At 38.0% G+C, this 17,008-nt stretch overlaps 1 protein-coding gene across 6 annotated transcripts in view; it reads left to right on the top strand.

Annotated features, from left to right (window-relative positions):
- The window catches only part of FRY (FRY microtubule binding protein), a 328,278-nt gene that overhangs the window by 166,353 nt on the left and 144,917 nt on the right, over window positions 1–17,008 (top strand). For all 6 annotated transcript variants that reach the window (XM_013968161.2, XM_018056623.1, XM_018056624.1 and 3 more), the window contains 7 exons: window positions 3,441–3,580; window positions 7,190–7,280; window positions 7,513–7,592; window positions 7,710–7,790; window positions 13,188–13,356; window positions 15,930–16,022; window positions 16,118–16,216. In XM_013968161.2, the coding sequence (XP_013823615.2) occupies window positions 3,441–3,580; window positions 7,190–7,280; window positions 7,513–7,592; window positions 7,710–7,790; window positions 13,188–13,356; window positions 15,930–16,022; window positions 16,118–16,216 (753 nt within the window). The remainder of the gene's footprint in view (window positions 1–3,440; window positions 3,581–7,189; window positions 7,281–7,512; window positions 7,593–7,709; window positions 7,791–13,187; window positions 13,357–15,929; window positions 16,023–16,117; window positions 16,217–17,008) is intronic.

The raw sequence follows: 17,008 nt of genomic DNA on the forward strand, positions 1-17,008 counted from the left end.
TAATTAAGATGGAATTACCCCATGGTCAGGGACTCTGAATTCTGAACCCTTTACCCCTGTGGGAGGAACCCCCTCCGTTTTTGTTGTCATTTAGTTGCTAAGTCGTGTCCAACTCTTTTGCGACCCCATGGACTGTAGCCCACCAGGCTCCTCTGTCCATGGGATTTTCTAGGCAAGAATACTGGAATGGGTTGCCATTTCCTTCTCCAGGGGATCTTCCCAACCCAGATATCAAAACTCTGGTCTCCTGCATTGTAGGCAGATTCTTTACCACTGAGCCACTAGGGAAAGCCAATTCGTTTATCAATTCAAAATATTTTAGATGGTGGTGACTTGACGAAAATATCCTTCTGATGCTCGGGTAACTTTAGAGAAAGCAAGTAAACGAACCCCTTGACACACTGTAGGTGGCTTTCCTCCAAAAATTTTCTGCTGTTTTATCCACAGGAAGAGCAGGAAAATTTGTTATGACTGTGAATGTTACAGTATTGGAGGGTGGGGGTAGCGGATTGTTCTTTTTAAAAAAACAAACAAACAAAAAAAACGATATTTTAAAATTACAAAAACCTATAAGAGTGAGTGACTAGGTTCACCAGGCAGGCTGAAAGCAATAGCCTATTTTTTTTTAATATTATTATATTAACCCATAACTAAAGATAATGTACAATGTTGAATTATATACATATAAGAGAGAGAGCATGAAATAAGCTGTCAAGAAATAGGGTCTGAGAAATACAGCATCATTGCCTTGTTCAGTCTTACGGCTTGCTTTAAAGGTGATAGTGGAAAGTCTTGGTGACATGAAGCATTGATCTTCCATTGCTCCAGTTGCCTGCTTTATAAAAGAAGTTAAGTCTCGCCTGCTTAACTACGGAAATATTTTAGGTTAACTAAGGTTTTCCATTTCTGCTGCCACCTCCCCAGCTCAGGCCCTGAGCATTATGTGCCTGGGGCTGTTGCAGGATTATCCTTATTCTATTCAAGGTGTGTGTGTGTGTTGTGTGTGTTGTGTGTGTGTGTGTTGTGTGTGGTGTGTGTGTGTGTGTGTGTTCTCTTAACCGCCTTTGGTCCAGCCTGCATGCCACTGCTAGATTAAACCTCCCCAAACACCATTTTTATGAGCTGAGTATTGTACTCAGCAACTTTTCAGAGCTTCTCACTTTCTAGAGAAGAAAACGAAAAATTTTTAGACTGGCATTAAGTACCGTATTTGGACTTCCCTGATAGCTCACACAGTAAAGTGTCTGCCTACATTGTGGAAGATCTGGGTTCAATCCCTGGGTCAGAAAGGTCTCCTGGAGAAGGAAATGGCAACCCACTCCAGTATTCCTGCCTGGAAAATCCCATAGACAGAGGAGCCTGGTAGGCTACAGTCCATGGGGTTGCAAAGACTCAGACACGACTCATTTTCACTTTCAAGTACCTTTTTTGATTTTGTTCCAACTTAAAATCATCAACTTTGTTTCCCTTCACTCTGGTGTGCCAGAATCCCTACACTAGTCAGCTATTTTCTTCTTTCAGTTCCTTCAAAACCCTCATTAATCATACAATCATGATCAACAAACAACTATATTGCACCTTCACAACCATAGGATTTCCTGCTTAGGCTCCTTGCTGAGTTTCTTTTTTGACTATCATTTTAAATTTCTACCCTTTTTTTAAAAGGTCCAGGTAAAATCCTACCTTCATTTCTCTTAAACTCCCATCCATCCTCTTTCTCCGGTGATCTCTCTCCTGAGAACTCCTGATTTTAATATGCACTCTTAATATGTTAGTATATTTCCTCCTGGTCTTATGTTCTATGCCTGCACATTTATACAATGAAAGAAAAGTGAAAGTGTTAGTTGCTCAGTCATGTCTGACTCTGTGACCCCATATGCTGTAGCCCACCAGGCTCCTCTGTCCATTGTACTTCCCAGCAAGAATACTGCAGTGTGTCACCACTCTCTTTTCTGGGGGATCTTCCCACCCAGGGATCAAGCCCAGGTCTCCTGCATTGGCAGGTGGATTCTTTACTGTTTGAGCCACCAGAGAAGCCCTATACTTATATAGGTTCTTTCACTCTTTTTTCACTTAACATATCCTGAACATTTTACAACATGAAGTGTTTCTGAAGCAAGATTGTAAATGGTTTCAGAGAGAGTCTACATCAAATTCTACATTGGATGAAGGTATTTACACGTATAGTTGGACATTTGTTTCCATTTTTTTGTTTAAGTAAGGCTGTCATAAACATTTTTACTCATCTCTAATTATGTTCTTGAGAGAAATGCCTAAGAGTAGACTTATTAAGGAAGATTTTATTAGGTTCTTGATAGGTATTTCCAAATTACCTTCCAGATTTTATGCCAGTTTTTTTCTTTTATCTGTAGTGTATGAACATGTTCTTCTTATCACTGTCTCATCAGCACTAGGTTTTATGATTTGCCTGTACTGTTTGTTAATTAAGTAGTTAAGACCTAACTCATTGTAGTTTGACATGTTCCAGTTATAAGGTCTTCATCAGAGAGATGTTTTGCAAATATTTTCTCCCAGTCTATGGCTAGTCCTTTCATCACTTAACAATATCCCTCTAAAAGCATAAACTTTTGATTTTGGTGATTTTCAGTAGGTCAGATTCTCATGAGCTCTGCTTTTGGTTTGGTCCCTAAGAAATCCTTGCCTACCCTAAAGTGGCAAGGATTTTCTCCTATATTTTCTTCAGAAGTTTTATAGTTTTAGATGTTATACTCAGGTGTACGATCCATTTTGATATCATTTTTGCATGTGAGATATGGATTGAGTCTCATTTTGGGGATGATATTTAGTAAAAGATTAGGAATCTTTCCAAAATAAGGAAAGTAGAATAACTCATCTATCAAAAGCATGTTTGTTTTTTGAAGAAGAGGGGAGATGTTTGCCTTTAACACAGGGTATGTTATTGCTACTTACTTATTGAGTCTAATTTGAGGCATATTTCACATTGTGTATGATTGATTATTGGCAGAAAACCATATATTGTATTACTACTTAGGTTATTTGGGGGGTAGACTTGTTTATTTCACCTAAGCCATTAGTATAATTATATTAATTAATGTATGTATTTGTATAACAAGCATTTTTGAGGATCTAAGAAGTACAAGGCACTGTACTTCTTAGATGGTATGGGAAAATAATTTCTTTGCAGTCCATGCAATTAACATCTGATTTCTAGAATGAAAGGGAGTCAAAGTAGTTAACTTTCTTAAGCCACAAAGTTATTATTGTATGAAGAACATCTGTCAACAGTAAGAAACTTGGGTTCTTGGGAATGCATGTACTAAAAAGATTATTAAGGAGAGGAGTGTGATGAATAAGAATATTTTGTAGTGCCTATGGTTTGGAGTTATTTGTGAAATGAAAAGTTTCTCAGTAATTGGCAGTGCCACGCAAGTTTTTTAATCACCTGCTTTTCTCTGTAGGTCATCAGTTCAATGAGCTCCCTTTCTGAATACTGCCTGCCTTCCATTCTACGTACATTATTTGACTGGTATAAAAGGCAAAATGGCATTGAGGATGAATCACATGAGTACAGACCAAGAACCAGCAATAAATCCAAAAGGTACATTTCTTTTATATAAGGATTATGAGGATTATTCTTTCTCTTTATTTTTTCCTAAGAAACCAATCTGAGTGGGAGTTGGGAATGCCACTAGACCTTCTGACCTCTTTACACTTGAGCCTAGGTTGCAGGGCCCCTTTTCTAGCAGGTGGCACCTTTGGAATGTTAGTTGCTGTGAGCCGCCACAGGTTGAAATGGTTCCATGACTTTATTTTGCCAGTGGTGGGGGCAAGGTGTCAAAGACCCCAGGTAACCCTCTTGCCTGCTTCTCTCCTGGGCTGTCTCTCCTCTGGTGCACAGTTAAAGGCAGAAAGCCTACAGCAGGCCCTGAAGGACATTCCCTAGATATTCGGATTCACTTTGTAACCTGGGGTGCCCAGGGTACTGCAGTGGGAAGGTGAGTGGATTGGACATTAGGGACAGTCCCAGAACTGCCACCAGTGAGCCATGAGAGTCTGGGCAACTCTCCACCTGTCTGAACCTCAGCCTCTTCATGGGCAAAAGTGGGAAGTCAGATCACCCCATCTCTAGCTTCCCTTCTGGCTGAGATTTGCCTGATTGTTCTGTGGTTCCCTTCTCTTGTGGATTTGAAAAGTAGAACTTGCCACTACTTGTGCTGTTCAGCCATAAAACTTAAGACGCTTGGTTGAGCTGTCCAATGAATGTATGTCCCCCGGAGTTCTAAGTAAATAGGTATAATTTTGTGTGTTTGAAATCAACCTAATAAAGCAAGGTAGCAAATAAGAAAGTTTAATACATTTACCTTTCTTTAAAAAAATGAGAGATTGTTTTAAAAGTGCAGATTTCTCCAAATGGATTATACATTTTTTAATGCTTTTAAAGACAATATAATGGAAATTAATCACTCCGAAAATCAGATATTAACTACTACTTGTGAGTGATTTATCCCTCTCATGTTTCTTGACACTCCAGTGCTTAAAAATATGTAAACTTCTCTTGAAATTGAAGACCTGTTACCTTACCAAATTATATGTCAACTGAACTTGTAATTTCATTATGCAATATGCTTGAGTTTTATGCAAGATTTATTTACTTATTTTGTTTGGAGGAGAGATTAATAACTTGTATATTGAATAATTATTCTAGTTGAAGAAGGATTTTTTTAATGGAGATAATTCATATACTATAAAACGCATCCTTTTAAAGTGTGTGAGTCAGTGCTTTTAGTTTATTCACAAGGTTGTATAGCCATCTCATCGTCTCATTCAAGAATATTTTTACTACCCTAAAAAGAAACCCATACCAATTAGCAGTTTCTCATAAATACTTTTTAATGTATCAAATTTAAAGGTAGAATTTCAATTCTGTGTCTGAAAATGATTCAGTCTGTATGATTAATAAGTTCATCCACTTATTAATTTAGTATTTTCCCCATATAACATGGCAGTTTATTAATAGATACTAAAACTTTCTAGGGGTGGAAAGTGGGACAGTTTGAATGAGCTTAATTCAGTTAGTTTTAGTTTTTTTTTCAGAATTGAGTTACTAAAATTAAATTTTTCATAAACTGATTTCTGTATGGATTGAAAATAATTGGTTTTTAGATTGTGTTACTGATTATTTCCAGGAGATCAGAGTAATTGACAAGATCAAATACAGAATTGGTACAGTGAAGTTCAATTCAGTTGCATTTTAGTTAGCAATTGGAAGCTTAAAATAAGAGAGAGAATATGTGTTTTGGAGAAAACCAAAAGAATGAGGGTCTCTAGAATATGAGGTAGCTAACATTGGGGTTTCTCTTTGTAGAAACAAGAAAAGAAGAACTTTAGGAAGAAGCATAAGCAACTGAAAACAGTCAAATGTGATGGAGGTGTATTTGGGTTATGATCTCTAAGATTGTGTATGATTTCTAAGATTCGTATAATATCAACATTTTGACTGCCAAATAAATTTGTCAGATGCCTCTGGCTCCTGGCAGAGAGACCTCAAACCAGCAACAACGTGAATTCATTATTGGAAACGTATATGTCTTCCTTTTATTTGAAAGCATAAATTGACTGATCAAATAAAATCGAAGCAGGAGTTTAATTTCTTTCTACCCCCCAATTTTTTTTGTTTTGCTACTTTCTCAAGGTCCTCAGGCCCCTTTTGAAGACCCCAGTAGCCCTCCCCTCTCCATGTCTGCTGGCCATCTCTGAGAGTTTGCCTTCCCTTTGGCCTACGTACTTCTTGTTTCTCTTCTCCATGATGTAACCTCTAGGTCAGACTTGCAGACGCCCTCTGTTTAACGTAACTCCATATGCTTTCCTCCCCTCCCTTCATCTGGCAGCAGCACTTTCTAATTCTGGTGGGTCTTGAAGGGCTCCAGGTAGATGATTTGGTCCATCGCTCTCCCTCCTGGCAGGACTGTTTGTTAATGATCCTGAAGAATGAGCTCCTACCCGGTTCATACATTTCCCCTTGCAGGTTAAAGCTGCAGCTTCCTTTGTTGACCTGCTCTGTCACCTACCAGGCTTAACTGGACGCTTTCAAGGCTGCAGAACTCCTCCAAAGTTCTTTTTTTTTAAATCTTTTATATGCTTTCTTCTCATTCTCTCTGGACTGAAGAGAAAAACATTCCGTATTTAAAAGTATTTTGAAAATATCTGCCTGACAAATCCAAATTCCATCATCCTTTCTCATGAATTTTATTTAATATACAAGTGCTGAGCAGTTGTGTGTTTGGGAGACTCTACTAAATACTTACACGTTTTAATACTCAAGCAAACCTTACTATAATGACTCCTATTATTTCCATTTTGTAAATGGAAAAATTACTGGTAAGTGGAAGAGCCATAATTTTCACCCAGGACTGTTCCACACCAAAAACCAATGCTCTTAGCCACTGTTCTTTGCTAAGGAGCTTGGCAGTCACTTCATTTGTTCAGTTCCAAATTAGCCCTCAATCAGTTCATTAGAGAAGCAGGAAATGAAGGGAGGGAGGTAAAAACTCACACTTCCTGACGGTGCTTATTCTGCTCCCTAACTTTTGATGAGTTCAGATGACTCTCCTTTGCCCCTTCTACCTCTTCGTCCATCTGCTCTTTAATCTTTCTCTCTTCCACCACCCCTTGACATCTTCTTTCTTCCTCTCATTAATCTCAAGTGGCAAAAGGTCAAGAGAAAGGGCCGGGAAGGCAGGGGGAACAAAATTTAATACTGATCCTTGTCCACCTGCTACAGTCCTACTCCCATTGGTAACCTACTATTTCTTTCTGTTGTTTTGATCTTTTCACAAGATCCTCTAAGTGTCTACTTCTAGCCTGGGAGCCCTGGGTCATGTTTGTTTCCATCTTCAAGATGATAGGATTCCTAGATTGAAAGGTGCCTTAAGAAAGTCCGCAAGAGGAAATTGTAGGTTCCCAAATAGTGGCTCAAGTTGACTTGGTTGAACATTTAAAATATGATGTCAGATACTCTAATCCACAGTGTGTCCATCGCACCACACTTATTATAGGAATAACTTCAGTGTGTATTTATCACTGTAGTCTTGTCATAACAAAATTGATTTGCAGTCCATTGGGGATGAATCCTAGATTTTTGATGAATTATATCACTTGGAGAATGTCTTTAATGCCTATTTAATGTGAATTTTGTAAATTTTTACAGTGATGAACAGCAGCGAGATTATTTAATGGAAAGACGGGACCTCGCCATTGATTTTATTTTTTCTTTAGTATTAATAGAAGTTTTGAAACAGGTAGGTCATCAATTTAATGTTACCTTTAGATAAGGTTTATTTATCTGATAGCAACTTATATTTTTGAGGTCTAAGTTTATTAAATTGTTCATGAATTTCAAATACCATGTCACATGAACTATATTGCTTGATGGCTAAAGGCTGTCTATAGTCCATTGGAAGTACTCTTATTGATTTGATCTTTAATGTTCCCTTCCAAGCTAAGAACCATCTTTTTTTTTCTCTTTTCCAGATTCCACTTCATCCTGTAATAGACAGTTTAATACATGATGTTATTAACTTGGCTTTCAAGCACTTTAAGTACAAAGAAGGGTAAAGTAATTTCTTTCCTTCAAATTTTGAAGAAGTCGGGTGCTTAAAATGAAATCGAGTTTGCTCTTTTCAGATGACCAGGGGGATTCCTCACCTGTCTGATTGGATCTTGTCTAGGTACCTTGGTCCTAACACTGGCAATATGCACATTGTGGCAGACCTGTATGCAGAAGTCATTGGCGTGTTGGCACAAGCTAAGTAAGTGAACCTCAGAATCCTTTACCATAAGAAAGTGAGTGTCTGTGCTATCCGGCCCTACTCCCAGAAAGGGGAAGTGTGTGCGCTTACAAGAAACTTAGGGTTTATTTTTGCTGTGTGTGTCCTATCGCTGAACCTCACTAGAAGCTCCCTGAGGCAAGTACCACGTCTTCTTCCAATTTGTTTTCTCTATTACCTTTTTCACTTGGCAGTCGGGCCTGATACTACCAGACTGCCGCCTCCAAGAAGGAAATGGCCTAACCAAAGTACTTTTCTTCCTGCTCAATTTTCCAAAGAAGTTTATTGGGTTTGTTTTTTTTTTTTTTTACTTTTACTTTATTTTACTTTACAATACTGTATTGGTTTTTGCCATACATTGACATGAATCCGCCACGGATGTATATGAGTTTCCAAACATGAACCCCCGTCCCACCTCCCACCCCATATCATCTCTCTGGATCATCCCCATGCACCAGCCCCAAGCATCCTGTATCCTGCATCGAACATAGACTGGCGAGTCATTTCTTACGTGATAGTATACATGTTTCAATGCCATTCTCCCAAATCATCCCACCCTCTCCCTCTCCCTCAGAGTCCATTTTCACAGAACTAGAACAAATAATTTTAAGATTTGTATGGAAATACAGAAGTTTATCGGTTTTAAAAGTCTTGTTTTCTATATTCCATGAGTGGGTGGTTACGGTATAGCATCCATGAATGGGAAAATTCCATTCTAGAATGTCCCCTTACTATAGACCTTACTTAATTCAGCTGAGCTAAAAATGTCCCAGACTCTGTCATGGAAACAAGTTGGAAAATTCTCATTGCTAAATTTATCTGGCCCCATAACACTATTTAGCAGGCTAGAACAAAATGGTATTAGACTATTAGCAATAAGAAACTTCTTCCAAAAGTGATGTCACACCCTGTTCACCCATCTTCATCTTATTCAACCCAGAGGCAAATCGGGCAAGATCCTGAATGCCTAAGTTAGGCCAAGTGAGCCAGAAACTTAGTGTGAATCCAAGCCAAGAGACCAGCTTGGAACAACAGTGATGCCCTGATCTTTGTGAAATGCAACCCTCAGAAAGATTTTTATCTTCGAGAGATGGAATTTCCTAACTTAGCAGCATGGAAACACTCAATTTATCAAAAAACAAAACTTTTTTAAAAGCACTTATTCAGCAACTTTAACTAGCCAAAGAGTAGAAATAACTCAGGAAACAGACCCCCAAAACTCCTTGACATGACTTTTTTAATCTGACCCTGTTGTCTGTTCATCTTGACTAACTATTCTTTTCTAATACATAAAACATCTGCATTAGATGAAAGAGAGATGGGTACACCTACGCAATGAGAAATTTCAGCCTCAAAACCTGACAGCAATAGAGAGGAAAGAAACTGACCCAAGCATATATAAGAACTAAACAGCAGAGTTACCTGGAGCATTTGTATGAGAATATATATTGTACCTTTATTATATAGCCCATTGTAATAATGGTGGCTCATGAGTCATTAAAAAAATGTATAGTGCATTTTGGAGAGATTTCTATTACAATTAAATAATGAAAGTACTGGCTTTTTGAAGGGATAAGTTACAGTTATCTGGCAAATTAACTCATATGTCTCTACCTCATACCTAGAAAAGATCAGGAAAATGACTTGTTAATATGTATTTTGGCTGCTTTGTCAAATCCTGAGAATCTCATCATATTCCTTTGTAATTATCCCAGCATAACTCTTATACAATCATTTGGAAAGTTTAATACGCCAAAAATGACTTCTTGTGTTTTTCTTAGTTTTTGTGAACTATACCTAACAATATCGGTTACTATAGAAGGACTTTCCTTAGCTACATCGATTTTCAATTGAGAATGAATTGAGAGATGTCATAATTAAAACAACATTTGAAGGTTGTAGGAATTTCCACATTAGGTCAGATTTATGATCCACTGAGGCACTGTTTCTTGCCAGTAGTGACTTTTTTAATTTTCATGATGTCAATATTTGTCTCAGTTCTGCAATAGTAGGCTATAACAAATGCCTCAATTTGGATAATTGTCCAGCACTTTCTAGTCACAAGAAAATGCTTTCACCAATAGGTTCTTGAAGTAATTGCAGTAATATATAGTAATCACAGTGATAAATTCTCAAATGGTCAGTATAGAGTTAACCTTTATTGATTGATGGTACAGTCTTAAATGGGTATCATACTACAAATTATCATGTTACATTCTTCTCATTAGTATACCAGAACCATTTCTTTATTGTCGCCTTAGAAAATTACTGCTTCCTTTGTTCTCGGTGGGGGGAAAAAAAGGATGTATGCTTATCTGATACAGGATGGTTATCTTTCTTAAAAAAATAAACTTGAGTAATGTAACAATTCTAATTTTAGATTTTATATCTAGATCCCAGTGGTAAGATATAAAAAATACTTTTTTTCTTTCTGACTGTAGTTATTAATGCTTAGTTTGGTCTTTAAGTTTTAGCAGAAATACTATTTTCACTCTTACTAGTGATAATGTGCTTAATTCCTATCATTAATGAAGGAAATTTTTTTGCTATTAAGTGATATTCACCCAGGGTCTTAGCACTTTCAAAGTTAAAGTGAAAATTAGATTTTTCTAAGGTAAGTTTTGGGGATTAAAGTCTGGTATATTCATTTAAATAGTGATGTTTGTTTTTTAAGATTCATAATTTCAAAATTCTTCTCTATATGATATAATTTTAATGTATATATTGTATATTCTCACTTTAATAATATAAATACTGTGCATTCTATACATTTTAAAGCAGGAGACTGAATAGTTTTTTAGTTACAGTATTTACTAAAGAATATTGGACACTAAAAGCATGGTTATTGAAATTTATTTTTCCCTAAAATTATTTTAAGAGAAAATAACTTTTAAGTATGAGTAGGTTTTTAGATTATTTTTATTTTAAAATAACATGTTTATGTCATTTAGAACTTTTTAAAGTAAAACATAGCCATATTTAATTTTAAATGAAAAATAGACATTTAGCGACTAACTGGTGAGAATGTTGAAATAGTAACATACAAATAACCTGCCTTTCCCTACCTCTCCTTGTTTTCATCATGGATTAGAAAAGGAAAGCATGGTTTCTAAGTATCATGTGAGCTTTAAAACCATATAGCTCTAACCTATAAAGTTACCTTTTCCTTTTACAGTCTCTCATTTCAAAATTAAAACCATAGATTTTTTTGTGGTGTTTGTAAATAGCTTGAATTAAAAAGAATAGAATGGAATTCTTAAAAAGTCTAGTTTGAAACTGTGAAATTTTACAATCTTGATTGGAAATGTCACATCTGTCTCTTTGCCATGATGTTTCTGCTTCCTGTCCTTCATCTGTCCCTGGTTAAAGAGCTCTGTTCACCCTTCACCCCAACAGAAACCCCCTCTAATGTATTCTTTGATTATCCAGCTGAAAAGAGCCCCTTCATTCTCCAGTGCCTGCCCCCAGCCCCTTTAGGTGTATTATTCACATAAAGGGCAGTGTGAAATATGATCTGTGTGAAGAATGATCTGGGTTGGGGCATTTCACCTTCCTGAAGGACCAGAGAGATCCAGGAAGAGTCCCAGGCACTTGTTGCTGCTGCTGCTGCTGCTAAGTCACTTCAGTCGTGTCCGACTCTGTGCGACCCCATAGACAGCAGCCCACCAGGCTCCCCCGTCCCTGGGATTCTCCAGGCAAGAACACTGGAATGGGTTGCCATTTCCTTCTCCAATGCATGAAAGTGAAAGGTGAAAGTGAAGTCTCTCAGTCGCGACCCCATGGACTGCAGCCCGCCAGGCTCCTCCGTCCATGGATTTTCCAGGCACTTGCTAACATAGCTCAAATAATAGTAATGGTTATTATTATTTTTGAAATTATTATTATTCACATGGCTCATGGTCAGTGCTACATTGTCTTATCTTCCCAGTTAAGCTGCACACTGTCCTAAATAGGGTGGGGACTACATTTCACAGCTCATGACTGTCAATAGAATAGTGGACAGAATAGTGGACATTTCTGGATTTCACATCAGAAGATCTGTGTTTGAGTCTCATCTTTGCCACATTGATCTTCTGATCTGTTTCTTCAGAAAATGGAAACACATTCACTACTTATTTGCTGCTCCACTGCCTTCTTAAAATTCTTTTACTCTACACAGCAGACATAAAAATCCATAAATTGTTTAGAAAATATGATTTTAAAAAACTGTTACCAAATGTAACAGTTCCTGCACTCAAGGCAGGAACAAGAAAATGGCCAGTTCTCATGAAGCCCCTTCCACCCAACTTGCCAAACATACACCCCCTGTACTGCCTGTTGGTGAAACTATGTCTGTATATTGACTTTATACGTCCTAAAATTTCTGCTCTGAGGTGTTGAGAGTTGTTGTTCCAAACTTCTGGGATTCTGCTAATTGGCCTTCAACTTTTATGAACATAATCACCCTTTCTGGTCATGTCTTGTTCCTAAGTGATCCTATGTGGAAACTCAGGGTGATAGACCCAGGAAACAGAATGCAGTGAATCTTAGAAAACTTACCTTGTTTTTCCTTTTTTTAAACTAATAGTCAAACCAGCCATCTCAGATATCGCTTGGATAACTTGCTTGTTTCTGTTCCTTTACCCTTCGGCACTTTGACAGTCTACTTTTCCACCCTCTTAGGATCTTTTCTTTTTTTAATCTTTTAATGACAATGTTGTGATTAATGTTATTAATATTATTTTACTTTCAAACTGTGTAAATACCCTAAGTTCCTTGGGGATCGTCTCTTTTTAGTTGTAAAATCCCATACATGTATTAGACAGCTTAGTCATCATTTAGAAATGATTTGAATTTTCCCATTACTAGATTTTTCCTTCAACCTAAAAATATTTTTTTCAATAATCACTAACCTAAAACTGTAAAAGAAAGAACAACAGAAAATTTTGTAAATGGATGTAGAAATATGACTTGGCATTATTTGCTGTTGTTGTTGGAAATACCTGGCCTCCTGTAATATATTATTGCTCATCTGTTCACAATTGGATACTTCAGGCCCTTGGGGTCTGTAAGTACCCAGATAATTGCTAAGCCAGGGGAAATGGAGCTTTTCATCATGCTCAATTTAAGAGCTAGAGCATTTTGAAGGGCTCTAAATAACCTTGCATCTTCTCCCTAGCTTGAAGGAGACGTTGAGCGTCTGGTAGAATAAGGGAAGAAACGAGATTGGACTCTTACCAGATCCCAAACATCAAGACTGTTACAGAACGCCCGTCACTGTCCGTCAGCTGCTGGGAACGGGTCCCCGTCAGTTGCGCCGTCACTCCCGGATGTCGGAGGCCTGCGTTTCCCTCACATTCCTACCCATCATTTGACAAATCACTCCTGTCCTCTTCTTAGATTCCCTGCTGTAAAGAAGAAATTTATGGCAGAGCTCAAAGAATTACGGCACAAAGAGCAGAGCCCATATATTGTTCAAAGCATCATCAGCTTGATAATGGGGATGAAGTTCTTTCGAATTAAGATGTATCCAGTGGAGGACTTTGAGGCCTCTCTTCAGTTTATGCAGGTACTGTCTTGGGCGGGAACTTGTGCATCTTCCCTCCAAAGAGTGACTGACCTGAAAGGTGAGGACCTGTTCGCTAAAGTCCTCCTATTTTTTTCTCAATAATTCATGTGCTAATTTGCTTAAGAGTGTCCAACTCCCTGTAACCCTCTGGACTGCAGCCCACCAGGCTCCTCTATCTATGGGATTTGGGGGACAAGAATACTGGAGTGCGTTGCCATTTCCTCCTCCAGGGGATATTCCCCAACCAGGGATTGAACCCATGTCTCTTGTGTTTCCTGCATTCCCGGCAAGGGGGTTTCATAACCTAGTAATAGAATTTCAGGCATATAATTTCATTTTTAAACTCATATCATCTTTGGAGTAGGTGTACAGTGGAATTTTATTTGTAGATTTTTTTTCTTTTTTTTCACTCATTGGTTGCATATTATTCTGTTAATAAAATATGGCTTTATTTTTTGCTTTTTAAGATCAATAGCATTGAGTTGGCAGTGTTAACGTTTCTAGGCATCAGAACTTTAAGTAATGAAATCTTTTTTATACTTACTATAAAAATCAACTAAACCATATAGGTTTAGGTGTCCGTGACACAGTGTTCACCATTTTGTACTAAAGAATTATTGCTAATAAGGATTTCCCAGAGTGTACAACTGTATTAGATTTCCTAAAACTTTAGTATCTGAAGGATTTTTTTTTCTAATGGTGCTGTGAATTAGATTTAGTGGGAATCTTAATAAAGAATTTCAATACCAGGGTTATGAGTGGAGGTTGGTCCACTTCATATCTGCTAGGATGGCTATAAGCAGAAAGACAGATGACAGCAAGTTACCTGTCGGTGAGGTTGTAGAGAAGTGGTAACCCTCATACATTGCTGGTGGGAATGTAAAATAGACAAGCAGCTTTTGAAAACAGTTTGGCAATTCCTCAAATATTTAAATCTAGAATCATCAATCATCAATCCAGTAATTCCAATTCTAGGTATATATCCAAGAGAAATGAAAATGTAAGCCCACACAAAATCTTGAATGTAAGTGTTCATAGAAGCATTATTCCTGATAGCCAATGTCCAGGAGAGGCAAACCCACAGAGACGGGAAATAGGTTAGTTGTGTTGGGCTGGAGGAGGTGACTGTGCTTAGGGCGGGCTGGGCTTCCGGCTCACGGGTGCAAAGTTTCCTTCTGTGATGATGAAAAGGTTCTACATTGATCGTGGTGAAAGATTTACAATTGTGAATATACTAAAAGCTATCAAGTTATATACTTTATAAGAGTGAATTGCATGGTATGTGAACTGTATTCAATAAAGCTGTTTAAAAAAAGAAGAATATAGGCCCATATCAAACTTGTGGAATTCAAGCTTCAGAGCTTACCAGTTTTGTGACCTTGGACAAGTCACAACCTAACTCCTCCCAGCTTCGCTTACCTTTCCTGCAGAGTGGTAACAGTGACCCTCACCTTGAAAGGTGGTTCTGGACATTCTTGGACTCAGTAAATACTATTTATTTCTCTCTCATCCTAATGATTCGTGTATATGTGTATGTGCATCACAATTTGAGATGATATTTACATATGTATGCAAAATAATATAGGAAAAGGACCATAATTCTGGGATCCATAATGCCCCATTCTGTATAGGGAAAACAGTCTCAAAGACTTTGCATGCCAGCAATGCCTGTCTTGGACTGAGTATGATATTCATATACTGGGGACTTGAGTAACTGTTGCTGCTGATAGTCTCAATGTGGACTGAAAAAAAGTGGTAATAGTTGATACACATATTACATGTCATCAGAAGTACCTGTAGCCTTGGATTCTTCCATGAAAGCTACATCTGGAAAAGACCACAGTAAGTTATGACCCAAAAGGTCAGGAAGGGGAAGGGGGCTGGCAGAATTCTAAACAGGCCAACTCTTCTAATAAATTATTCCCCAGACAACCAAAAGCACCCTTTGGGGTCAGGAGTCCACAGACAAAGACCTCCTTGCTGGAGGAATGCTTCCAAAGGTTTCCTTGTCCCAGGTGGGAAAGGGAAGCATTCCAGACTTGCTCATGAAACTATCCGAACAATAAACACCTAAAATGTCAAGGCTAACAAGTAAACATCTTTGTGGCCAGGGTTGTCAGGGCCTAAAACAAGTTGAATGTCTTCTGCGTCTCTCCCCATGTTTACATTATCTGGGGATCTGTATTTGTGGGTTATTCAAGGACCCGGGGTCCCCCCACATAGTAGCTAGTCAATAGCAATTTGTTGGAAATAAATGAATGAACCAACCAGTAAAGTCAGGGGATGAACACCTGCTTACTGGTTATAGATGCTTTGTCCTTTCAGCATCATGATTTTGGGATAGAAATTAGGGGGGAGAGTGAGAAAACCAGCCCTGTAAAATGTCATTGGAGGCTATTGTGAACTTAAATATAAATGCTGGACTCCAGTGAGTTTTTAAAATTAGATTATGGTGTATGTGATGTTATTGAGTGTTACTGAATTAAGACCTATTGACTTAAATTTGTTTACCTACAATTTTCTGTGCACATTTCAATCTTTCTCCCTCCCTTGACTCTCTTTCTGCTTCCCAGGAATGTGCACATTACTTTCTTGAGGTCAAAGACAAAGATATCAAACATGCCTTGGCTGGGCTGTTTGTTGAAATTCTTGTCCCAGTGGCTGCTGTAAGTTACATTTTCATTTTAAAGAATCTTTTCAAATTGGATTAGAGAATCAGCAATTTCATTAAGTATAATATGAACATGCATCTCTGTTTCAGGCTGTTAAAAATGAAGTTAATGTTCCCTGCCTCAGAAACTTCGTTGAAAGCCTGTATGATACCACGCTGGAACTTTCTTCTCGAAAGAAGCATTCCTTGGTTAGTAACTATGAGAAAATTCAAAACACAAAACTGCAGTGACCCAAATTCCTAGGCTGAAGTCTGTTTGAGAGTCGTAAGAGTTCCGCAGATGGGAGAATTACCTACAGCTCTCTCAAAAAGCGCTAAGTCATGTCCAACTCTTGTGATTCAATGAACTGTAGCCTGTCAGGCTCCTCTGTCCATGGGATTCTCAGAGAGGCAGCATTTCAGCATTTGGAGCTGGTACCTAATATTAAACATTGATTGAATCATGGTAACTGGAGGGAATTAGACCATCTTACCTCAAGGACCCTACTAGTCCTAAAGATTCTGCTATTTATGTTCAAGGATTGGTTTAACTTAATTTTTATTTTAATTTGTACCTTTTCCAATCTGGAGGCTAAAGATGCTAACAAAAGTTTCTCTTCTCAAGCCCAAGGAACTTTCACTGGCTAATTCCCATCCTGATTTTCAGAATCAAAATGGAACCAGACAGGAAAGGGAGTTAGAACACGGAGAGTTGCCCATGGGAAAGATTCTCTGAAGGGTGAAAGAACAGTTTTGGGGAATGCTTTTGTGCTGAAAGGCAGCATAGAAGTTTTTTAAATTACATCACCCTTTTTCCTCCATTGTCCATCTCAATTGTCCTCAGAAACACTTGTAAAATGCCCACCTCTGCACAACACCTGTTGGGCCTGGGAGTGGTACAAAGTCTGGGGTGGTGAATAAAGCTCTAGTTTATGAAGTGGAAGGTGGTAGACCAGCTGTACCTGCGATGGTATAGAGGAAGCTGGTTGCTTAGGTTGCTGA

This window comes from Capra hircus, chromosome 12, assembly GCF_001704415.2.
Source record: "Capra hircus breed San Clemente chromosome 12, ASM170441v1, whole genome shotgun sequence".
NCBI classification, from domain to species: Eukaryota; Metazoa; Chordata; class Mammalia; order Artiodactyla; family Bovidae; genus Capra; species Capra hircus.